Raw genomic sequence first — 25453 nt, forward strand, 5'->3', positions numbered from 1 at the left:
AGAGAAAGAGGCAAACAAATGACACCTGCTATAGGACTAAAACCATTCAAAATAACTTTATAAATTCTGTCACATTTCTGCTTTGTACATCAGTTCACTCTTGTTCCTCAAGCTTGTTACTGAAAATTCACAACGTTTGCTTTTTGTTTCATTTTTTTTCCTGAAAGGCAGACATAAAACCAGCCATCAGTGCATTATTTACAGAAGTGCAACATAATGTCCCTCCCCAAAATTAAACTTTTCACTAACGAGATACTTCCAACAGAGTGAAAATCAACACCACGCCTCGAGCAGTGTTTCTGAAGTCAATTTATAAAGGTCAGCTCATTTCTGCAATCCCCAGACGACAGAGCGAGTAAAGCTTCGCTCACCATCGAGCAGGCTAAAAATACCACATTTCAAGTATTAAATCAGAAATTCCCAAAGACAATCCATATTTCGATAAATAAACACAAGGGAAACAGTATATAACTCTCAATATACTGCATATGAAAAGTGGTGTCCAGTTTCAAACTTTTAGCAAGACAGGTGCACAGCCCCAAAAATGTGATCAAAGTAACCCTGAAAACTGTAGCAATCCGGGAGTCCTAAACACAAATCTCTTCTTTGTTTCTCCTGGAATTACTCTGCTGGTCTGAGGCATTTGATTGTTATTGAGTTCTACATCTATAGATAATAAAAAAAACAAAACAAAACAAAAACTCCAAGCTCATTCCCATATGGAAACAATTCAAAAGCAGGTTCAGCAGATCAATCCTATTATAAACTTGCTTCTCTGCAATCGGTTTTTGATGAGATGTTACTGCAGATCTGTTTTTCCTTCTGGAACAATGTTCTCAGCCAAAATAAGTTCAAATCAAGTCACATCGGCTGCAAGCTTGCTCTCAGTTTTCCACTTCACGAGTATCTTCAACATCAGCCTTCTTATGCTTCCTCATATGTTTGTATTTTTCCACATATGCCTTCACCAGGTTAGCTACCTTCACAGGGTTGATCTCTCCACTTTTGCTGTGGCAGATCTACGAGGGATTAGACAAGGCATTCAGTCAGTGAAAGGTATCACGACAGCTCAGGAAGACAACAAGTGATCAGAAACCCTAAGCTTCCCAGAAGAACCAACTCCTGCAAAGGCCCTAGAGCCTCATACCAGGGCATGCAAAGCAGACAACTCAACAAGGATAATTAAGTTCTCAACCAGCATCAGGGTAGGTCTATCCTCTGTAGTTATTTGTAAGATGTACAACACATCTTGGTCTAAATGCACTCGAGCACGTCATATCAAACTCCTATCCATGATAACTGCTGCAATTCATGGTCTGTCTTAAAGAGTTCAGCCTCTGCTCCGTTACAATGAAACGTACTGAGCAGATTTATCCAAGTGTCAGAACAGCCTGGCACAACAGCCTAAGCTAATGACTTCCACAGAAACATGTATGACTGCACCCACAACAAGTGTATTAGAACACCAGCACCATCGTTATGCTTGACCAAAGACTAGGTAAGAAGTTCTCAAAATCAGAGCTGCCCTGTAACCCTAGCTTGCCTCTACTACACAAGTAATATCCAGCCCCAAGAGCTGGATGCTGCTGTGCTTTCACACCTCTGCCACTGCAATAGGTGGAGCAGTGCTCACTGGTAATGTTTTACTTGAAGCACTGCAGAAATTGCCCCAGCACTTATCTACTGAGCACTAACTGAGTGCAGAAGTGTCTCCACAGGTGGAATTAGTCATTTCTATTGAAATGCCCTATTCAGGGCCTTCCTGTGGTTTCTATTTAACATACCAAACTGCACTGCCATAGTCCAGCAAATTCCACACAATACACAGTGTTAATTTCCCCTTTTTTTTTGGGAGGGGGGTGTCATAATTTAAGAGGGAGGAATGCTCAGACAAAGAACGTGCCAATTTTGAGGACCCATTCTAAGGCATGTAGCATCTGCTCCCTTTCTCCTAGAGAACTCAAAACTTAACCATTGTTCAGACAAGCATTCAGTGACTTCGTCAGCAACTGGTTTTGCTCAGTTTTTCTGCAAACTGGATCTGTGTTTCATACACGCCATGCAGGAAAAGGTGCAGAACTGCAGTCATTATCTCAGGAATTTTGATTTATGACAATTTTCCAGCGATATCAGGAAGGCAGGGCAGAGAGAAAACAGTTCTGCAGGGTATCATTTAACGACCTCAACATTAATTGCTTTCACAAGACAACATGCATTTTTCTAGTGATAAGGTACTTTTTTTCCAAACCACAATCCAGTCAGCACTAAGTTTTGAGGCAAAAGTCAACGTCACCCAAACAGCTAAGCCCTCTTCTAAAGTTCAGGGACATCACAGGTGCCCAAGGAATCAACAAACTATTTCTTAACCCTAGGAGAAGCAGCTTGACAAATGTGGAGGAAGTTTTTAATGAAGGAGGTTTAACCTTTTCCACTCAAAATACGGGCTGTGTAACATTTCAGCCCAGGCAGCTGAAGGCACCTGATCCACGCCTCTGAAAACAACTTATAAAAGCAACAGTCTGATAACTCCCAAAGGCACTGCTCAGCCTTGCTTAAAGCAACTAATGTGTTTCACGAGACCATGGAGACCATGTCAGAGTCCAAAGATCTGCTATTTTAATCACACACATTAATTAAGCACAATCACTGAAGCTTGAAGGTGCAATTGATAGGCCACCATCTGTTTCATTAACTGCTCAGCTCCTCCCCTTTGCTGCCACCTTACCTTCTGCACAGCTTTTCGAAGAATGTTCTTGTACTCCTCCTTTGTAATCTCCCTCTTCTGGTAAAAGGGTTTGATAGCAAGTTTCACTTCTTCTACAGCCCTTTCCTGCATGTGAAGCTTCTTCATGTACTGCACAACAAAGAAAAGTTTGTTACCATGCGTTAGCATGCAAGCACTTTCTGAATCTACTTTTCTCTACTTTCTTATGCAGAAGTGCATAAATAATGAAAATACTCATTTCACCTTTCATAAAACCACGTAAGAACCAGTTTGAAAGGATCTGCTTTAAAAATCTTGAAACAACTTCATGCTATGAGGAATCCTTGCTTTGTGTAACACTATTCTGTCCCAGAAAATATGCTGTTAACAAGTGAACATAACATCGCCTGCTAATCTTCATCTCCTTCTTCCCTTCTGGAAGCTCTGAAGTAAACATCTGTCCATCAAAATAGGGACAGAATCTAAAAGCAGCAAGCCACAGCCACACAGAGAGAGCCTCAGGTATCTCTGCAAGTGCTCTAAAAACTACAAAGTTGCTTACAAATTAAGGAGAAGAGACGGCATCAAAACTTACTCTGTAAGATCAAATTCCTAAAAACTGCTGCTCAGAAATGAAGGTTCAGTGGGGGACATCATTTCACCAGTTTAACTTTATAGTAGAAAATAAAACACCTGGCAAAGTAACTGTTTTTATGCTAACATCTACTGAGAGCTTAGAGCAGATCATCTGTACAGCAAATCCAAAACCTGGCAGCAAAGGAGTAGCACTTGCAAAATCTCCAGAGTATTTTACTATCTCTGCATTTTTAGTGCTGATTAGCAGCAGGATACAGTCCTACCTCTCCATATTGATGTTTACTTCAAAACTGAGGGAGAGAAGGAAAAAAAACACAAATAAACAGGTGTTTGGAGAAGCCTGGACATTCTGGTTTTCTGAGAGTGACTTCCAAACATTCATGCATTCAAGCACCATGAGAATGTATGAGATGTTTTAAAGTCAAGGTTTTCTAAGAGTTACGAACTAAGTTCAAATAAACAGCTCATTTGTGCACTGCTTCTAATTTCTAAATAATGGCTAATGCTTCAATCAACAGGACTGCAGGTTGCACGTGCAATTCTAGTTATGCATTTGCCACTTGGTAGCATTCACTCACTTCCTCATTCTTCGTTTTATCCACTTCGGGTTTTGGTGCTTTGATTTTTTCTTCTTCATTTCCAACAGAAGCAGCTTGAATTCCTGGTTCAGATGCAGTAGCCAGGCTGCCTGGCTCTGGAGTCAGGCTCTGGCCTGCCACACAGCCCAGTGCAGGGAGGCTGCCCTGCATGATGAACTGAACGGTGGGCTGGCTGACAGGTGCGTAGGGGGGGAGGCTTGAGGGCAGAGGTGGCGTCAAAGGTATATTTTGACAGTACACCTGTGAACCAGATACAATTTCATTAATGCATGTACTCACAAGAGGGAGCATCAGATGAGGATTTTCAGAGTACCTTTTATCCACTGAAATAGGCAGGAAAATATTAGTTTAAATCAGGAAAGCTACAGTCCTCCCCTCTGTGCACCAGGAACTAGCAAGAGCCCCAGTCAGCGTGTCACTGATGGAGAGTGTAGAGACTGATGGCACAGACTAATGCCAACAGGCCAATTTACAGCCTGATTACGACCAGCGAGATGCTGACAGCTTCTCAAACAAGATAACCATTGATGAAGCAAGTGCTGAAAACACAAGTTGCACATATAGTGCAGAATGAAAGGAAAACTTGCTTCTTCAATTGTAAGAGCCACCTAAAAGATAAAGTGATTAGAGGATTGCTGAGGAGTATGGGCTTTATGAAATGCACTATGCACAGAGGAAGGCCAACTCTGCCATGAGTGGAGGGTGTTGCACAACGAGGGCACAGATGAGGTGGGATGCCTTCCATGACACTTGGCTGTCAGAATAGGAACCAACCTGAGAGGAATCTAGATCAGGAAACATAGGCTCAGGAATCATATAATTGGTTGGAGGAGGCTCATTTAACTGCACCTGATTTAATGTTTGGTTCAAGTCCTCTGCTTTCCAGACTCCTTCTTTTGCTCGCTGAAGTTTGTAAAACGGCATCCCTGGGTTCCCAAGAGAAGGGAAAAATAAAAAAACAAAAAATAAAGAGAGAACAAAATAAACTTCATGGGTCAAAGATTCAAAGCAATTGTACATTAAACAAAAAACATCCCAGAACGCCACTAAAACCAATGAAGGATCTAACAACAAGGCTGTCTATAAAGGACTTTGTTTAGCAATCATTAACATTTTAAAGCTTCTGATAATAGAGGACTTATCATCCACTTGTGCAATTGCTTTTTAGTGGGTTTCCACGAGAACCACACAGCTTTGTCAATACACTCAGCACAGGCAGCCAAGTCAGGCTGTTCTTAGCAGCTTTGGCTTATTGCAGCTCACAGGAGCGAGCTAGAGACGTGCAATACTACTCTGTTTTGAAAAGTCTTAAATTCTGAGGGAAAATCATTCCAGTTAACTATAGAAAGCATAGACTGTCAGTTCAGAGATCAGCTTGCAGTATATGGTTCAAAGCCAACCTAGCTGCCATCGGCTAGATGAGCTCTGGAAGTGACAGCACGTCCTCTCCAATTCATTAGCATGACTCACTTTGTTATTGAACAAGCATAAAATTCAAGGCTTCCAGGACTGAGAACCATAGGATCATCCCAGTTCAGACAACAGGCACCCCCACCCTAAGCCTTACGCTGCCTGCTTCGACTGCAGTTTGCTTTCTCAAGAGACTTACTTGGAGCTCTTCCAGCAGACATCACACCGCTTTCTTCCTCTTGAAGATTCCAAGTAACTCTCTTGACAGGTGCTTTAGATTTCAACACAGGACCCTGAGATACCACCTCCAGTTCAGGCTGAATGAAATTACTGGTCTTCTCATTGGACACAAGGCACTCATCTTTAACTTCTCTCACACAATCTGCTGTTTGAGAGGAGCTTTGAACTGGCACAGCCTCGGTCTGAGCATGCATTGTAACCTCCTTCTTTGGAGATGGTTCCATCAGAGGTGGACATAACGCAGTATTTTCTATTTTAACAGTAATCTCAAGGTTTGTATTACTACAGCTACCGAGCAGTCCTGGATCACTCGTATTCATTAACTCTGTTTCAGCAAAAGAGTCCACATTACCAATAGGAACACAAACGTTTGTGATCTCTGGCACAGGGAACGCAATTTCACTCGCCACCACCTCACAGGTGGCCTCTGCCTTTGCAGTTTCTTGGGCCTCGCTCTGCTGAACTGGGGTCTCAGTCTGCATTTCTTCAAGTTTGACATCTGGTTGGATGGTTACGGAAAGCTGTTCTAGGACCAGCTCATCCTTCGGCTCTTGTTTGAAGGAATGCTCTGGACAGCTGGGTACGTTTTCAGCTGGAGGCCTTTGCTCTTTTTCTGGGGGAGGAGGAAGCGAGGTTTCCTTTGATTTACGTTTTCTTTCCTTAGAACGCGATCTCGATCGTGGTCTTTTTTCTTTCGATTTGCTGCTTTTGTGCTCTTGCGATCGAGATGCAGACCGAGACCGAGACCTCCACTTTCTCTTCTCCCGAGACCTGGATCTTGATCTCTTTCTGTCTCTTGACCTCAAGCTACTGTCTTTATCATACCTCTCGTAGCTTTTGTCTCTCCTGTGTTTCCGCCTCTTTGTCCTCTCAATACTATTTGATCGGGAACGACCCCTCCGTCTCGACCTTGACCGAGACCGTCTTTTCTTCTTCCTATTTTCATAAAACTCAGAATTACTTCCAGGACTACCTGAACGCGACCTAGATTTCTTTCTCTCCCTAGACCAAGAAGATTTTGCCTTTTTATCCTTAGTTTTATCCTTCATTTTCTTTTTTTTAGATCGTTCGTGACTGCTGGAACGGTCAGTAGAAGACCTCCTGCTCTTGGATTTCAACGTGTGTATTTTACTGCTCTCTTCTCCACCTGACCAAGAGGTAGATCTGGAGCTTCGGTCCCTTGAATGTGCTCTGCCCCTAGACCCTGATCGGGATCTCTTCCGCTCTTTGACGAGTGCCTTTTTCCTTTTAGCCTTCTTCCTGCTTCGGGAACTGGAGTTTGAACAGGATCTGGAACGTGATCGCCGCTCTGCTTGCTCCGCCTTCTGGACCTTCTGCTGCCCATCACTCTTTGATGAACTATCTGGTTCTAGTTTCACATTAATATTAGATCTAATTAATTCTTCAGCATTGAAGAACACATCGGGACCCTCTCTGCCTTCCTCCTTTAAGTGCTCTGCATTTGAAACTTGCTTAACAACAGATGAAGTGCAAGGACTGCTCAGAAAGTCTTCCTCATCCATATTGTCTCGTTCCTCTGTATCAGAAATCTGTTCTACAATTCTACTTTCTACTGGTACATCATCATGAGATTCTGTGTTACTAGATGGTACATCAGATTCAGCCCCAGATCCAAAGATATTTTCTACCGTGTAAGGGGTAAAACGACGAACAGTTTGAAATGTTTGAACTTTTGGATTTTCAATGGAAATCGTCCTGGTAATATTCGTTAGCGGGATCCCTGAGCCAAGCCTTTCTGGACTGCTGCTTGCTGAACTTGAGTCTGACCCAGTTGGCTCAAAGGGATCATATATTTCACTTTTGACTTGCTTCTTCTTAACTGAGAAAAGAGCTGAAGGACTCTCTTTCTGTTGCACCTTTTCATCCACAGGGCGGAAGGTGTTACAGAATCCTGGGTTAGACAGTCTGCTGGAATGTCCTGTGTTCCCAGGAATATTAATTTTAAAACTCTCAAAAGAACTTGAGCCTTTGCTTCTTGAAGTGCCCAGTAGTGAAGAGCTGCTATACATGCCTGCGTTGGTAGAAAAAGATACCCCGCTTGTACGTGTTTGTTGCTGAGTTTCCCTGGCATTTGACTTCTGACTTTCCATCCTGCTACCCTTTCCCAGCTGATTAGTGCTCTCTTTGCCAGTCAGCTGGGTTATACAGGAGCTGGGAATGTCACAGCTTTGGCTTCCTGTGGGTTCTGAATCCACCTGCTTGCTGCTGGTTTCCTTTTTAATCTTTGGTATCCTGGGAAGCTCAAATATGTCAATTCTTCTGGGAGGTGGCTTCAATGGTTGCCTCACAGTTACAGCCTTTGAACCAGAATTCAAGTCACAGCACAGGGGCTTTGAAGATGAATGGGTACGTGCAAAGTCTTTAGAGTTTCCATTAAATCTGGGCATTTCATCTGGCTTGGAGCCATGCCTGTTCAGACTAGCTACGCTGTGAGTAGTCTGAACAACCTTGGGTGTCACTGAATACTCTGATTTTACAGTTGCTTTTTCTGATGTAGTCTGTGCTGGGTTTGCTGCAGGCTCAGTCCTGTTCGGTGAAGGTGATGAAAATAAGCTTGATGAGGTGGGTCTAGAGTGAGTATTCAGCCCCGAAGAAACAGAAGGTCCAGAAATGGAGCTGCCTGTCATGGTCCCTGAGTGCACTGTACTCAGCTGGGGGTTATGTCCTGAACCATCGTCCACTCGTGAGTCTTTTACTGATTTTCTGTGAAGCGGAGCTATGGCATACAAGCAAACAATTAAGTTTTCCAGGGCACATTTCACAATTTTTCCCTGACATGAAAATAAATATGGAACTAATTATTCTAAGTTCCACTTCAGCTTGTAGACATATCACGTAGGAAAAAGGCAGTCTGATTAGATCAGATGATAAAGGCTTAATGTCAGACAATGGCATCCTTGAGGTAACAGCTAATATTCAGGAAACAAATTCTTCTGCTCTGGAGACGTAACTACATCTGTGTTAATCATCCTGCAATTGCTGATTGATAAAAGTGACTGTAGCAGAGGACATTATCAGTAGTAATTTTAAAGAATAATGCTCTCAGATTCAATTTGTATAGTATTTCTAAGGAATAGCATGCCAATGAAAAGCACAGCTGCAGAGCATGTATTCTATACTTCCGAAAACAAACTTCTTGCCAATGCCCTCATCATGCCCTTTGAACTGAAGGATAGTTTGCAGGCATGGCATCACCAATGACAGAAGATCAGGGTACTACGACTGCTCTGCTCTACCCAATTCTCTACTTCTTAGTACAAAGCATAAGACTACACAGCATGTACTTTTGAAATAAGATCAGGGCAGACAGGGATAAAACAAACAGGCTAATTATAATATCAAGTGCCAAACTCTTACCTGCTTTCTTTGCTGTCAGAGAACCATCTCTGTTGATAACCACATCAGAACTACTCATCATGAGAATGCTCTGTCCAGACAGGATACTACCCAACAGATCAGGCACAGGAGCAGCTTCTGCTTCTTGATCAGGACTCAAGGCAGGTACACTGCTTCTGCATGTTTCAGAGGGGTTACATTTCCTTTACTCTTACAGCACTTGTTCTATACACACACATTACATTAAAAAGAAACCAAAATCAAGGGCATAAACAGAGGTCAGCCAGAGAAGTTCACTTATAGCTTTGGCTTCACTAGAGTAATTCAGCTCCCATCTCTATGACAAAAAGGAGTACCCCCACAGGAATACCACCAGATAGGAAGCATGTAATCATAACATAGACCTCTGTTAAGCAAATACTTCTAATCTTATTTAAGGATGATGGCTTTTACATGTTACGCATCATGATTTAACTTTTAGAGCATTTAAGATGTATTTGTGAAGCACAAGCCACTGTTCAGCACTTCACAGAGATACTTCCATCCCAGCTGTCTCTTCCCACCATAACAGGATCAGAAGCATACTCCTCAAACCTACACTACTGTGTAAAAGAAAAAAGCTTTATGCAGCTTAAATCGGTGTCTGCCATCAGTTAGGAAAATACACATAGATGCCTACTGGTAGGATAACTAGGAGCACAGCAAAGAATTGCACTGAAAACCAGCAGTGCTCCCACACATGGGATAACACCACTCTTTGTGCATACACCATCTTAAGAATATAGTTTTAACTGTAACTCCTCTGGATTTGAAACATGATTTTACTATTTTTTATTGGATTCATTTTATTTAAGCCTGTATTCAAGGACTTAAAAGGTTTGAGTGCTTACAGTGGTTTGCTGGTATGTTTGGTTTGCTGTTTGTTTATTATTCAAGATTAAAAAAAAGAAAAAAGACAAAAAAGAAACTCACTGTAGTTCAGGCAAATCAAACCTTTGGAAAAATTGGATTTCAGCTAAACATTTTTACCTTCTAAGCAATGTGCTACTTAAAACTATCCCAGAGGACAAGCAAAGTGACCTAGAAGGCTTTCTGCAGGACAGAGATGGGAAAGAGAAGTACTTCAAGCTATCATAGAAATATACAATCTTAATCTCAAGGAACAAATCTTTGCTTTAAGTCAGATGGATTAGAAGACAGCCATGTAAACCTCTTATAACATTTAACCTTTTAGGATGAGCTTCCTTTTCTCCCAATCTCCAACTGCCCCAGATTTGCAGTTTTCTGTGACTCAGCTGATATGTTTCCAGCTGTTTTCCTCAACCCTTTTCTTCCTGTCACGCTCTTGTTCTTTTGCCCTATCTTTCTGCATTGCATTCCCTGCCCCAGTCTTGAAACCCCATTGGGGCTAGTAGTGGGAGACTCATGCACGTGTGTGCACTCACGTACACACGTAGAGGAAATAAAACACCAGTCAGACAGCAAAGCAGAGCAGAACAATTTAATAGAACCTGTTGAAATGCAGGTTCAAACAGGTTCTTCCAGTTTTCTGAGTTCCAACAAACAGCATAGGAAATGGGTGATGTAAGTACATCCCTCATTCTCTCCTATTCTCTCTTATTCTCTCCTTTGGACATGCAACTCATTTCCTCTGCCCTCTTAAACAAGGGAGCAATTGTTTTACATCTAAACTTCAAAGTAAAAGAGAGACCAGGGTGAAAATATCCATTTGAAATTTCAGTGGGAAAGTTAAGAGCTGTAAGTGCTGTTACACAAAAATACATGTGGGGCCTTCGATATAAAGAGTAATTTTTGTGTAAAAAGCTGTGGTTATTTATTTACCCATGTGCATTGTCTATGCATTTTTCAAAATACACATGGTAAGAAAAATGTTAGATCAGAATGATCACTTGTTGACTCATGGCACAATTAAAAAGAACAAAACAGAAGAAACACTTGATGGAATTTTACCTGGGAAGTCCCACAGAAACAGGTCTAGCTACAGGACGGTGAGACCTCAATGCTGACTGGGAGAGAACTCTCCTCTTGGCACTCAGTGGTGAATCTGGATTTGCTGGAACCTCTTCATTACTGTGGGTAGATTGAACATATACAAACCTCCAAATTACTGCCAAATGGATGAACTGGATAACACCATTACAACGCTTATACCAAGAGAGTGTTAGCTGTTTTATTATGATACACAAAGACCTGTGCCATTTATCTCTTTTCCGTTGCTAAGCAGAACTGCCTAACAAAAGAAAGATTCAAACGTAGGTGTTTAATTTTAAAGTCTTAGATGCGTAGTTTCTTTCCAAAAGACTGACAAAAAGGTTTGCTCAGCAGGAAATTTGGTAACTTCCAAAATCCAGAGCTTAAGACTGATACAAATTATGGTATACTAAGATTTCTCCAGAATTTAAAGCACCTGGAGAAAGGAACAGGAAAGAAGCAGCATCAGAAATTTCACAGCTCCACCTAATTCTACATGAATTTACTGTTCTCTGAATAACAAAAATGCTGTTATATTTGAATAAACTAAGAATTATTAGCACCTGACTCCTGTGATATTACTGAAAGGCTGGAATCTGAAGATCTTATAGAAGATTTTCATGAGGCTTACCATTTCAGTAAACCTGTTTTAAGAAGGCTGATTCTTTAAGAGCTCAGCAACTTGGCCAAGGAGGGAAGAAAGAACAAGTACAGCGTTACATTATTATAAACTGTGTATCCAAAGCTATTTTCAGATGTGACATTTACACTCTTTGCACAAAGTCACAAGCTCTTCTCCAAAATATAACCCAGTACTCGAACTGTTAAAAGTCTCAAAATATCCCAGGTTTCAAACATTCATGAAGATACAAATACATCCCTGCATATGTACAAACAACTCAAGACTTGTAAAATTATCTCTGGATTACAGTCTCGTACACTCAGGACATCTTACCCTTCATAAGGATCCAATTCATACGGGTCTCCAAACACAGACAGAGAAGCTGCACCAATATCTGCTCTCATCAGACCAAGTGAGGGCTCCGTTGGTTTGTGCATGGAAGGAAGTGAGGCCCCACGCACAGGTTTACTAAGACCAAGCGTTCTTGCAATGCGGGAGCGAGCAGTAACCTCATTTTTTACCTGCACAGATGCAAAGACAGGTTATTTGTATGTTCAAGGCAGGTACAAATCCTTCACTTAGCCAAAGCACAGTGACCAGGTTACCACCATCAACAGAAACGACATCCATCCATTTGCTTTCAAAAAATTTGTGGAACATCTAAGCGTGGCCTAGATTTCACTTCACGTATTAACTTCAGTGACCAGACAGGTTAAATTGCTACAAGACTGTCACTGAAAATCATCAGCTCTGTACATAGGATGTAAATTCCCACTAAGATGGCTGAGGACAACAGTTGAGTTGTCAGAGTACCCAGTGTAGTTCCTATCAGGACACCAACCACAACTGAAAGGGATTTAGAGAGCCCTTATCTCACTAATTGGATTTGCAGCAACATAGACACAAGTATCCATAGCTTGTTAAAAAGGATGGGTGGTGAAAATTTAACTGAGCTTGCATGAATACTGATGAAACTCCAGAGCTTTATGGCAAGAGCACAACACAAAGCCTGTGGGACATCCTTCAGCACGATCCCTACAGTTCAGGTACCAGGATTTGTCAGCTAATCCAGCAGGCCTGCTTAGAAGTTGCAATTCATTTCTAGGTCAAACCACTTTTCTGAAGTACACATTCTACAGATATTTCCATCAGAAAAAAAGAAAAATCTACCCACTACCACGACAAGACGGTATTTTTACATTCAATACCATCTAATAATGCTTTTATAAATTAAGTGGCAGAAAGTCAGTGGATCCTGATACTGGCAGAAACTCACACGTGATCTTACTCTTATCTTTTTTCCTCTTCTCTTCTTCATCAAACGCTTGCGTCTCTTCACCTGTGTCCCCGACATTTTCTTCCCAGCAGAAGATTTTGTCTGAGTTCTTTTCTTGCCTGCTGCTTTCCTCCTCCTACCTGATGGGACATAAGACAACCAAGTATCTGGCTAAGTGCTGGTGCTGCATTGTTCCCTATACTCTCCTTCTCATATTCTCGTAGTATACAAAGCAGCTCAAAGTGATCTACACTGCATAAAACAGAAGAAGTGAAATCATTAGATTTTAAATGATGCTTTTGAATAAAAAGTCATGTATTTACGTGCACAGGTGTGATAGCATACAGCTGCTCTAAAGTATTTTGTATGATTCGAGCTTCTTTCCTCTCAAATTTTATTCTTGCAGATGGAAGCCATAGAAGCCTCCTGATGCTCTTACCTGTTTTTCTCTTCTGTCTAGCAGGAGCTTGCAGGGTAAGAGGACGTTGGTAGATGGCTGTGTTTAAGCCTGCTACAACTGCCTCAATTGTTTCATCCAGCAGAGAGGACATGAGGTACCTTGGCACGTGCTGCGTGCAAGATTAGAAGATACATGATACAGGCAGCTTAAGATCAGCAGCAAGTTGGTTACAATTGCAATTTGAGATTCAAATGAGAAACATGAAAAACTAAAACGCCAGTAAAGCACTTATGTCACTTTTCTCACCTACTGATTACTACATGAAGGAGAACCTGACCTTGCCCTTCCAACTCCTTCATCACTACAGATCTTTTCTATCCTAACACTGACTCTGCACAGAAGAACTTCCAAGTCCACTGAACAGACCTTTGGTTCATCAAACAAAGCACGATGAGCAAATACTGAAAGTCAAAGCAGTACGTGCTCCCCATCTTAAAGTCCTCCTTCTTTAATACTCAGGTAAATGTGCCCAGAGGCAGAGGCAGTACCACTAGCAGCAGCATTTCAATTTCCCTCTTCAGAAAACTCACTGAAATGGTAGGTGTGAGTTCATCTTCAGAGCACCACTTCCTTGTGATAATCAAGGGCTGTTCCTTCAAAGTTTCAAATTCCTCTTCTTCTCTACACACACTCAAATGCATTTGAAGTGTATGCATTCTGAAGCATACACTTCGGTTCTTCGGTTGGAAAGAGGTTTTTCTGAATAGCTGCATTACATTGGCCATACTCATGCCAATCATATCCCTAGAATGTCCCTAACCCTCCTCTCCTTTCATGGATATGATAGAAACCAAAGGCACCTACTTCAGACTGCGTTTAGAGCTCCAAATCAGATAATTTGGGTTTTGCTACAAAAGTTCTCTCCTCCTATTATAGTGATTTTGATGACAAATCTGAAACAAACATAAAAACCACCCCCTCCCAACACTCCATAGCTCCTGACTATTTTGCTATGGACAGTCAACACTCAGACAGATCAGCTACTAAACGTGGGGACTCATGTCAGCTCTTCTACAAAATCCTTCCAGAAGGTCAGGAGCAAATATTTGTAAGTACCTGAATTTGCTGTGCAGTTGTGATTCGGTTTCTATTCACTGTTGCCCTAACTCGCTCACTCTGCCGAGTCCTGGCTATAGCTCGGGTTCGGACATGAGGACGTAGCCTGCTAGTGGTAGGAGTAACATCAGCCATGAGTGCAGCAACCTCTTCTTCACTCACATGATCTGTATCTTGAAAGAAAAGATGTCCAGGTCACTTTTCTTCCTACAGGTGAAAGCATTTCCAGAACTTTGGACAAAAAAAAAAAAGTTTGCGTTCCCTTTCCTAAATCAATTGCCTTCAAACATGGATGTGATCTTCTCAAAGAGAAATGAACACAGACAACACCAACACTGCTGCAGGTTGTTACAGAGAAACAAGATTTTCTAAGTGTCAGAAAGCACTGTTACTTTAGCAATCTCGGGTCAGAGTGTTAATAAATTACTTTCAGTGTAACACAACACAACCACACGGAAGCCCAGGGCTTGCCTCAGGAAAGTTGAAGACTGCTTATAATGTACAGTATGTGGAGTTTCTTAAGATTTTGAACTACAGTTATTACCAGAACTCTTTCTCAATCCCTGGAGGCATTCAAAGCCAGGCTGGATGTGGCTCTGGGCAGCCTGGTCTGGCGGGTGGTGACCCTGCACATAGCAGGGGGTTGAGACTAGATGATCATTGTGGTCCTTTTTAACCCAGGCCATTTTATGATTCAATCAAGAGTTTCAAGGACAGAATGCCTAACAATTATTTTCAAATGCATCAACCCAGGAGTTAAACATGACTTCAAAAGGCCACATGCCTCACAGCATTTAAATCAGGAGGAAAACACTTACTTTTAACGAACAACGCTAAAATCCTTACCTGCAGAAGCATCAACACCCAAGGGAACACAGGCTGGACAGAACCATTCATCTACAGGGACTTCACTCAGAGGTGGATTAAGGCATTCCATATGATACCTTGCAAAAGAAAATAAATGAATAACCAAATCAAACAATGTGCTCCTTACCAACGGACAAAAGCTTTTTTAATGTCTATCCACATCCCAAATAAGGCAATAATCCTAAGTGTGGAAACTATTTCCCAAAGTTGATACTGTGGTCCACATATCTGCTCCTATCAATCTCCAGAGAAACAACATTACTGCTAGTTGCATGATGGTCTTTAATTCCAGACTGCGTTCTGAGCACTTAAGGCTCAAAAACATTCAGAAAAGAGTCTTTCCCTCACCATGCAGAATATTGCTTGCCATTTGAACACAGACTGCAACAAATGTGCAGTCAAAGCCCAAACTGGACACAGTGAAGAGAAAGGAAAGAAGTCATTGAATCGGTGACAAGACAATCTGGAAACAGCATCAATTTCCTGAGAACCAGTGTGGTATTATCACTGATATTTTCTTGAACATTTTACCTTGCATAACTAGCCACAGGTCACCTGCATTGCCTTAGGTTGAATAAATGCGTTCAATTCTACATACATCTCAGCTGATTAAGGAAACAATTAGTGATAAGAATTCCTCTATAACCACGTGAAATAGCTGCTCAGTTGCATGCCTCCACGCTGCCACTTGCAGAATGGAGGCTAACCACTGGACTCTGAAATGCTGTCTTACAGAGGACTGTGCTCATCCTCAACAAATCTCAAAAGGGAAATAAGAGATAAGGATGCTCCCTCAGGCATTTTGAATTGTTCTCTACCCAACATGCTGAGTAACTAGCCTTGTCAACCACTTAAAGGGAAGGTGTCCAGGAAAGCCTCTTAACATTACCCAACTTTGATTGCTTAATTTGTTCAATTCTGTTTTCAGGCAGTAAAAAACACACGAAGCAACACACATCAATAGCACAAAAGATCTGAAGCAACTCGTGTTCAAATTACGCTGCTGGAAAGACTTCCCAATAAATGAAATGCCTCCCATGAAAACTAAGTGCTGAGACCAAGATCCTTAGCCAAGGAACACTGCGAGGCATAGGCTTCAAGTAAGAGCTTCAGCTTCAATTAGCAGCATTTCTAAGCATTTTTTCTAGAACAGGAAAACATCATATTACTTCTCATCTAGCACGATGCCAAATCTCGAAGTATAAAGAGTGAAGTTCTCTGCTTCACCTCCCATGCCAAAACTCACTCACTGTCTGATAACACACTGCAATTGCCACAGGACAAAGAAAAGGGAAGGAGCATTCACCTGATGCTCTAATCATATCCTGTAGCAACACAAAAAAGCCCACAGAGAGAATACAGCTGCTCATTTACCTCCCACAGGCTATCTAATAAGCTCAGCAAAAAAGATTTTTAAGAGCTTATTTTACCTATTCATTCAAACAAGTATCTCATTTTATTCCATCACTGACTTCTGACATCAAACTGACAATGCTGCAAGACTGATTCAAACAGTGTTTAAGTTTAAACTCTAGCAGAAGATCATAGATTCAAAATCACACTCAAACCTCTGTCAGGTAGACACAGCAAGAACATAATAATTTAATAGCTGTGGCTACAAAGAAAGGACATCAAAACATAATGCAAACTGTCTATCTTGAGCTCTTACACACAGCATTAAAGCCTAGTGAACAGGAACAAGTCAGGTACTCCCTTAAGGAGGCATAAATGATGTAGGTGTTCATTCCCTCATGCACCCATGCATTGCATGGGGGAACACAAGTATCTTCAGCCAGTTGACTGCAGACATCAAAACAGGAGAACACACCTACATCATCCATGCAGGAAACCTGCTCCCTCTACAACTACTCAGTCAGGGAAGGATGCATCACATCATGGGGATGTCTGTGCTAAATATACAGATGTAAGTCTGGCCACAGGACAAGGCTGAGGAGAGCAGCAAGGGGCAATCCAACGAGCAGATGGTGCCTGCTGACCCAACACTGGCTAGCCCTGCAGTACTTTCTGCAGCCACACAGGTGCTGTATTCATTTCAGTGCATCTTACCCTGCATCACAGCCATCGCACAGCAGCAGGCGATCCTCTCGGTCACTTCTGCCACATACTTCACAAAAGGTTGGATCATCCTCTCCTTCACTATCCTGAGTTTTTGTGTTCTCAACAGGAATCTAAATAAAAGAGAAATTCATATGAAATGCAGAACATGCCACTTCTAATATCTGCTGTCACCACCAGCAGTAACACCAGCAAAATCTACAAATGAATTAAGCAAAATGGCTGCTGCACACTTGAACCTTCAATTAAGATCACTGAACACAGCAAACACTAGTAGAGATCTATTGAACTGTCTATTGTCAGACACTGACAATCACAGAAAACTATTTTAAGAAGTCAAAACTCCTGAATAAGATCAAAAGTACTCAAAGAAAAAAGGAATCCAAAGAGAAAACAAATGAGAGCAAGGATGTCCTCTAAATACCAATATGCTTCAGATATTGATTAATAATAAGGCAATGACAGCTCCTCAGTATTCCTTATGGTGAGTAACCATCACCAGACTCAACCTGTGCCTGTAAGAGTTTGACTGCAGGCTCCTCTCTCCCCTTACAAAGCCAACTGCTACACAACAGAGCTGGTAGGAAGCCATAAAGAACAGATCAATCATGATTAACCTACATTGATCTTATCTGTATTACAGCAGTACTTGCACTATGCTGGGCACCTTCCCTATGCAAAGTGGTTTATGGATGCAGAGCACCTTAGAGTCAAACATCCATCATACAAAAAATGCAGTTATGCAAACAATCCTTTTTCCCTTCAAAGCCAATACCAAGCTTCCACACATAACAATGTAGGAAATGTGATTAAACAGGAAAAAAACCCAAACCTATAACAGCTCCTTAAAAGGCAATCTCAAAATAGGAAAGAATACATCCAGCTGCCAAGTATCAGACATGCTGAAAAGGTAAGTCTTTGAACAGCTGTTTAGTGGCAATATACCTCTTTTTTGGTTTACCAGAATAGAAAACTTACCTTTTTTAAGACTTTACCACCAAAATGTGCCCGAATGCTGATGTACTTAAAGAGGATTCGATCCACTGGACAAGAGTTTGCATTCTAGACATAATAAAAAAAAAACAAAAAAAACAACAAAAAAACAACCATTTTCACCACACAATTAATAAAGAAGTCTTGAATCAATTTCTAGAAAGCAAGTTTTCAATTATTCATATAATAAGCATTAAATGAATGCAGTAAGCATTTTAAGCACTTAAATTTAACTTATCTGGTTTACAAACACACTGTTGTAACAGAGAAAATATGAACTTTCAGCAAAGCTTTTAATAGAATTGAAGTCATTTAATCAGCATTCAATTGCTAAAGGAACATCACAGTTCTTCCAAACATGGCCTTGAAACACGGTTCACATTTTAGGACACTATTTTTTCCAGAAGAATGAGCAATTACTCAAAATTACTTGCAAGCCCATTTAACTAAGTCTGAATTATCACAATTATTGGACTTTGATTACTGAATCTACAACAGGTGGCATGTAACTTTGACTGAAAAAGACTGAATTCATAGCAAACTGCTCATTTAGTCATCCTCCATATCTATCCTTTGTATAAGTGTTCACTGTCGCAACAAACTCTGATCCTCACAGCTCAGAATTTAATGAGCTATATACGACTATAAACATAGAAAACCAATACTACTGATGTCTTGATTTAAAACCAAGACTTTTAGATGTCTAGAAATGCACTTGCTCATGGTATGGCAGCTTTCAGAGAACAGAACATATCAGGATGGGTGCAAGAAACAGATCCATGCTTCACAACTCTGAATCCTAACAAGTAAAGCAGTAACCTATGTGGAAAAAGCTCAAGAAAGCAAATATAAACATTACATGATCTGTTCTCATTGAAGCAGGAAATATAATCAGAGAGATCAGAACACATCAGAAAGATGCAGGAAATCAAGTACAAAACAGCCCACCTTTGACCACTCCACTATGCAGTCCAAGCAGAAGTAATGGGAACAGTTCTCAGGAGTCCCTACAGCCTGATCCCTAAACGTGTTGAGGCAAATAGGGCAGTTTTCACCATCCTCATCAGAGGAGATGTTCATTCCATTCATGTGTGGCTTTAATTTGAGAGGACTGGCCATTCCCTCCACAGCAGCCTCAGCTTCTTCCTCTTCTTCCTCTTCATCATCATCTTCACAGTCTTAAAAAGTGAGAGACAAAAAACAGTGGGGCTTCAGCAAGGGGCAGCAAGGGCAGGGTGGGGAATATTACTCTAGAGAATTCCAAGTAAGTCAAGGACAAAGTACAGCCCTTCCAGCTCAAGGTAATGGTTTCTGCTGCTTTCTATTCTTTTTTTCCTCCTTAAATCCCACCACTAAAAAGGAATATATTACTCTGGAAGGAAAAAAAAAAAAAAAAAAAAAAAAAAGCCTTGAAACATAACTAGTCTTGCAAGATGTTAGAAGGACAGGCAACAGAAAAACAAGAGATGAACACAATACCGAGAGAGGAGGATGCTTCAGGATACCATGGAAGTTAAAAGCACAATTATCACACATCCAACATTTCTTCTGGTTAACAGACACTCCAGAGAACAAGCAGCAGCAATTTATACTTACCTGTGGAACAGGTAAAGATTTCACAAATAAATAGCAATCAAAGGAATTAGGATATCTAGCTGAAGACTGCTTAAATAAATTCGAGTTTGAGTGAAACTCATTTTAGACACTCAGACATTACAGAGAGGTGTTTTCATGTTTAGTACAAAATACAGACGTGTCTTTCCCTAAAACCTAGGAAGTAGCCATTTTCAAGAATGAGAAGTTATGTAAAAAGTTTAAAAAAAAAACAAACAACCACTACCAACAAAAAGTACAGCCCTTGTGTTTTCTATGAATTTTTCCTGATTGAAAACATGATTATTCTAGAAGAGGAACTAATAAAGCTTCCTGGCACCTAGCATCAACTTTCCAGAACCAGACTGTTCAATTAGTAACTTGGAAAACTGTACCCAAGTTAGCTTCAAGATACAATGAAAAGCAGTTTCTATCTATCCAAATGATAATTTGAGTGAAGCCGTTTCAGAAGCATATGCATCCACACTCTAGGTTTTCAGTCAACTTAATAAGCTTAATAAGTGAACGGGGATGTTACTTAAGAAAAATTAAGTCACCTTCCTCCCTCCTGCCAAGCCTTAAGAGGAATCATAATTTATTCCCAAAATTCCCTATCACAATATTCATTTTAAAGCTCCAAAGCAAACTGAACCAAGCATACTTTTTGTAAGTGGAAAAAACAAGAGCCACTGCTGTAACTTCAATCTTTTTCGACTCACCCTGGGAACCCCTCCACTGTTAGTCACTCCTACTGATTGTAATTACATCATTTTGGCCAGTGGGTTGTTCTCAAACACATAAACACTTCACAAACCTAGATATAGGGGAATATCCCTTATTTATTTATTACTGGAGGCACTGGCCAATACCCTAACACAGCAACACCTGCAGATTTACATGTCACAGCTACTGTCTGGAAGAAAATCTTTCATCCCACTCTTCTTCCAATTATTGAAAAAAATGTATTTGTTACACACATACCTTCTAATTCTTCATCTTCACTTTCTTCCTTGTCCTCCTCACCTCCCTCTTCCTCAGTGTCATCCTCTTCCTCCTCACTTCCAGTTTCACCTTCTGACTCACAACTGTTTCCACCATTGCTTTCTTAAGGAGAAAAAAATGCAAGTGTCTATTTGACATGTGGATGGGCAGAACAGTGAAGGACACACCAGAATCCCTGCTTGGGATGTTATATAAAAAAGTGAAAACCCAGATTTCCTCAGTGACCTTCTCAGCAGTGTCAAAGTAAGGAGATCTGAGGAACTTAACGGAAGCACGACAGCAGTCTGAGACACGGGCATTTAGAAAGTAAAACAAAACTTCTTTGGAAAAAAAGAAACAAATGGTCACAAATATACCTTCACTTCTTTTTGAAGGTTAAGAAAGGGAGTTCTCAGCCCTGGAACTAGAAATGTGCATGCACAGAGAGGCTGCATTTACCTGTTTCACTGAGGAATGCTAGACTTTGCCTTCTGCCCTTGCCTAGTGCGGCATTCTTGTTTATCAGTTCATCCTGGCTATCATCATCCATGGCAGGACATTGGAGATCCACTCCCTGTAAGAAAGCAGATGTCAGTGAGGCCATAACCACTGAACGTGCACAGCAAGCAACAGTGCAGCAAAGAGCAGCCAGCAAATGTGCTTGCAGAACTGTGAACAGTAAAAAGGACATGGTGCTACAGCAAAGACTGCTTGCAGCAGCCCTTAGCCAGAGTAGGAGGAAGAAAGTCACTGATTAGTGCTCCCAGTTTCAAATCAGAGGTGCCTACAGTAAGCATTCATCTCTGAGTGATGTTTTAGTGCTAGCTGAAGCCCACTCCCTGTACAACTCAGTTCAGAAGAAAAATTAGAGCTTGGACTCCTGAATGACTCTAAACTGCATAACCAGAATCAAAATAGCGTAACCCAATGGAAGGAGGAAAAGAAAGCCTGCAAACAGTGAAACCATCCTGTGTACTGCTTGTAAAGAGCACTACTGAAAGACACCAAAGGTTAACTCACCCTCTGAATGAGGCCTAACACAACGACAGGTACATGTTCCAAACCAAACAGAACAAGAACAGAGATGATGCACTTTAGGTCTTCCTCTAAAGGGACCTTTTCACAGCTCTGTCAAGGAATAAGAAAGTCTCAGAGAACGCAACTACAGAAAGGAGCAGACTTCACTGGGTGCATATTAATGCAATCAGATCAGTTGCTGTGCGCTAGGAGAGACCAGCAGAAAAGATGACAGGTACTGAGAGACGCTTCATGATCCAAATTCCTAATGATGATCAAAGCACACCTTTTAATATACAGTGCTACAAAGCATTAAGAAAGAAGGATCACTGTAAAGACCACTTGCTCTATAAACAAATCATGGATTAATGCAATCAAGTGGCATTTACAAAGCCAGCTGTCATATCTTACTAAGAAAAAGACTCTGAAACTTCTTTGCTACGTTTGCACAAGAATCCAAACAAGCGTTCTTCTCCCACTCTCAGCTCTGCATTACACAGCTTGCATACTGAAATCTTTTATGGAACAAAACAGTATGTTTTATTAAAGTGCTTTTGATGCAGATCTTCACTCATCCACTCCCTTTTTCAGCCACGTAGCACAACTGTTTTTCAGAGCCTTCAGAATGCAGCTTTCACTGAACCAGACTGAGTTATAATTGAGTCTTTAATGCTCAGGGAGCTAAAAATAAATAAAAAAAATTAAAAAAAAAAAATCAAGCTTCAATTCAACCAGGTTCTTGGTCAGGACATATCCTAACTTGATGTGAGATTCTTGCCTAAAGAGACGACTGAACTTCTAGCTAAATTTGAGGCTGTTAACATGAGCATTGATTTATACTGGCCGAAAACATGCAGATTCATCAAAACCCAGTCCCTCCATGATGTAACACACAAAAAAAACAACAGAACACCAGTCTCCACCAGGAATTTTTACGTTTCAGCAGCGTGTGCATATGAATTATTCAAATAGAAAGTTGATTATGTAACAAACCTCCCAAATGCCATGCTAGTGGGTAACACAGACAGAGCAAATAGAGCAGCTCTCCCTGAAACCATCTGACTGAAGCAGCAACAGCTGCCTTCAGTTTTGGAGTACCGGATGCCCTCAACACCCCACTGGCAAAGCACTCAGCATGCTTTACTCTGTCCAAAGGCCCAAGGTAGCTGAGCCTCTCACATCCACAGATCCTCTCTCCTGCAACTCCTTCTGAAAGCTCCTTGCAAACAGGAGCGAGGCGGGATGTCCTGCCAGCATGCAGCTCATGAACATCAGGAACAAGGTGAACAGGCTGAAAATCTCGTCCTGGGATTCAGTCCCTCAAATGCCCAGCATCACTGCTTCCAGTAAAGCCTACTGCAGTCCCACAGACACCATGCACACATCTGCAGGCTGCACACAGCAAACGGGGCCCTTAAACTGCAGGTTGCACACCAGGGAAAGATGCTGCTAAAGGCAGATGCTGTGCACCCTCCCAGCACTCCCTGTTCTTAAATTCCCATTTAACAGAGCCTCACAGTACATTAATAAAACATTAAAACAGCGATATGAATACAGGTTTACCAAACAAGCACTTCAAAACGTTTACTGAACTGAGATCCTTACACATGGCTACAAATTGGGATTTTAACCCAACCAGGTGATAAGTGCAGTTTCCCAGCCACTAGGAGCCTCACTATGGCAATCATCCTTTTCTTCCTCAAACTGACCATCACATATTTGGAATTAAAGCCAAGGGCTTTCCGTTTCGTACGTTACATTAAGTGTACAAAAACAGAGCTGCAAAAATCACTCTTGTACAAAGTTGGAAAGAATCTGTCTGTGGTACACCTGGTACTCTAAATGTAGAAGTCAGAGGAACTATGTGGGGAATAATTCAGATTAAGAGACTCCTCCTGCACAGTGCCAATGTAATGTGCACATATAGCCTTTGAAAAGCTCTCTACATCTAAATTTAGATTGGACATTCCCCCATTTAAGTTCCATAAAGATTAACTCATAAATACCGTTATCAAAACCACCTATGCAATGATTTGAATCATTTAAACCCCTAAAAGCACCACAGATGAGGCACAGAAAAAAATCCACCCTGGGACAGGTGGGGGAATGAGGAGCTCTCCTTTGGCTTTGTTCCAAACTGATGAACCCCAAATCCCACACCAGTACTGTCCGTCAAAGCCGTGCAGCTCACTGCTGAGGCTCTCTGTAACACAAACAGAGCAACACACAGTCTTTGCAGACACACTTCTGGCATCGAGCATGCAGGAGCTCAGCGTGGGAGCAGCACGCTCAGTGCCATTCCCGTCCGAGCAGAGAGCCCACCGGTTTGTTTGCAGACACACCGCGCGGTACCGCGCATCCACCACAACGAAAGCCCTCCCTCGGAATGTTTTTCACATCGTTTCTAGGAAGCGTAACGACAGCTTTCCCCGCTGTCCGTGAGCACGGAAAAGAAAAGAAATGCATTCCAACGAGCTTTTTGTGCAGCCCTAACAAAGAGCCGCCGGCCTCCAAGGAGGACACCCACCCGCAGGCGGTCAGAGTGAGAACTCCCGGCCTCCCGCTGCACGGGCGGCCACCGCAGGGCAACGGTCTCACGGCTCTGAGCGCGGAAGAACCCGCCGCAGGCCGAGTTTCCGACGCCCGCTGAGGCAGGAGGGCCGGGCCGGGCCGGGCCGCGGCTGCTCGGGTCGATTCCGAGCGTCCGGAGAACGCGGCGGCCGCCCCCCGTCCCACAGCCGGCTCTGGATCCGCGGGTGATTCCCCCGACCCGCCTGCCGTCTACAGGCCCCAGTCCCGGCACTCACGCAAGGAGAAGGCTCCGGCGCCGAGCCGCGCTCACATCACCAGGCCGGGCCGCGCAGCGGACGGCGCGCCGGAAGTGCTGCGGGAACACTTCCGGGTCACACCGGCAGCGGGGCCGGCCGTGGGACTTAACCACTGCGGGGCGCCGGGGGAGGGGGAAGGGGGGAGGGAAGCGGCGGGGCGAACCACGCGCCGCGCGGGGGCAGAACGAACCGTCACGAGAAGCGGGGCGGCGACTGTGCCGCTGCGGAACTGCGGGGGGCGGTGCGGAGCGCCCTCAGGGGTATCTGCGACTGCACGGGCAGCGGGGGTAGCTGGGCAACGCGCTCGTTAAGAAAGATGAGGGGTGAGGTGCTCGCAGCATCCATCCCTGCTTTCTTTGTGCGCCAGGCCCTTGGTGCCTCTCCCGCTGCTCCCCAGGCTGGTGGTTGTCCCCATTCCCGCGTCCCTTCTGCCCGAAGCGCTGGGACCATGGATGTGGCCGAGCCCGGAGACACACGGGCGTGTCTGCCTCGGAGGGCCGGAGGCAGAGCCGAGCCCAAAGGCAGGCACGTGCCCTGCGTGGCATGCGAGGACACGGCACGTTAAATACCTCTTTAAGACTGCTTTTTTTTTTTTTTTCCTTCTTCTAACTGGCTGATCCCAGCCCAAATGTTCCCATTCCTTCGGGTGATCGTACGCACGTACAGGACGGCTTTCCTCGGCCTTCCCCTCGTGCAGTGCTGTTCCACCAGGCACCGTGCTCTGCTCCAGTCTCAGCTGTCTGCAAGCAGTGTGTGCTCCTTCAAGAACACTCGGGGCATTGTCA

General features: G+C 42.6%; 1 protein-coding gene across 3 annotated transcripts; it reads right to left on the minus strand.

Annotated features, from left to right (window-relative positions):
- Nucleotides 1–31: 31 nt before the first annotated feature.
- On the minus strand, nucleotides 32–24729 carry PHRF1 (PHD and ring finger domains 1). Of its 3 annotated transcripts, none has more exons than XM_042813914.1 (18): nucleotides 24648–24729; nucleotides 21283–21397; nucleotides 20824–20946; nucleotides 19198–19427; nucleotides 18235–18318; nucleotides 17248–17369; nucleotides 15160–15257; nucleotides 14314–14486; nucleotides 13237–13366; nucleotides 12810–12937; nucleotides 11855–12042; nucleotides 10879–10998; nucleotides 8929–9083; nucleotides 5510–8287; nucleotides 4750–4826; nucleotides 3880–4140; nucleotides 2726–2854; nucleotides 32–1019 (listed from the first exon to the last, which is right to left on the minus strand). In XM_042813914.1, exons 2-18 carry the CDS (start codon nucleotides 21371–21373, stop codon nucleotides 885–887), a joined length of 5022 nt encoding a protein of 1673 aa, XP_042669848.1. In that variant the 5' UTR covers nucleotides 21374–21397; nucleotides 24648–24729; the 3' UTR covers nucleotides 32–884. The 3 variants fall into 3 exon arrangements, with proteins under 3 accessions (XP_042669848.1, XP_042669846.1, XP_042669847.1); XM_042813912.1 differs by having other exon boundaries at nucleotides 12798–12937; XM_042813913.1 differs by lacking the exon at nucleotides 24648–24729 and adding an exon at nucleotides 21844–21933 and having other exon boundaries at nucleotides 12798–12937.
- Between the last annotated feature and the right edge of the window lie 724 nt (nucleotides 24730–25453).

The sequence above is a fragment of the Centrocercus urophasianus genome, unplaced genomic scaffold, assembly GCF_019232065.1.
Source record: "Centrocercus urophasianus isolate 14NV4802_14NV808 unplaced genomic scaffold, USGS_Curo_1.0 seq_14, whole genome shotgun sequence".
Lineage (NCBI taxonomy): Eukaryota > Metazoa > Chordata > Aves > Galliformes > Phasianidae > Centrocercus > Centrocercus urophasianus.

Coding starts and splice junctions, on each gene's coding strand:
- PHRF1 (XM_042813912.1), bottom strand. CDS start 21,373: ATGGATGATGATAGCCAGGATGAACTGATAAACAAGAATGCCGCACTA. Junction 19,428..20,823: donor TGAAGATGAAGAATTAGAAG/GTATGTGTGTAA, acceptor TCACTTTTTAAG/ACTGTGAAGATGATGATGAA. Junction 2,855..3,879: donor ATAAAACGAAGAATGAGGAA/GTGAGTGAATGC, acceptor TTTGTTGTGCAG/TACATGAAGAAGCTTCACAT.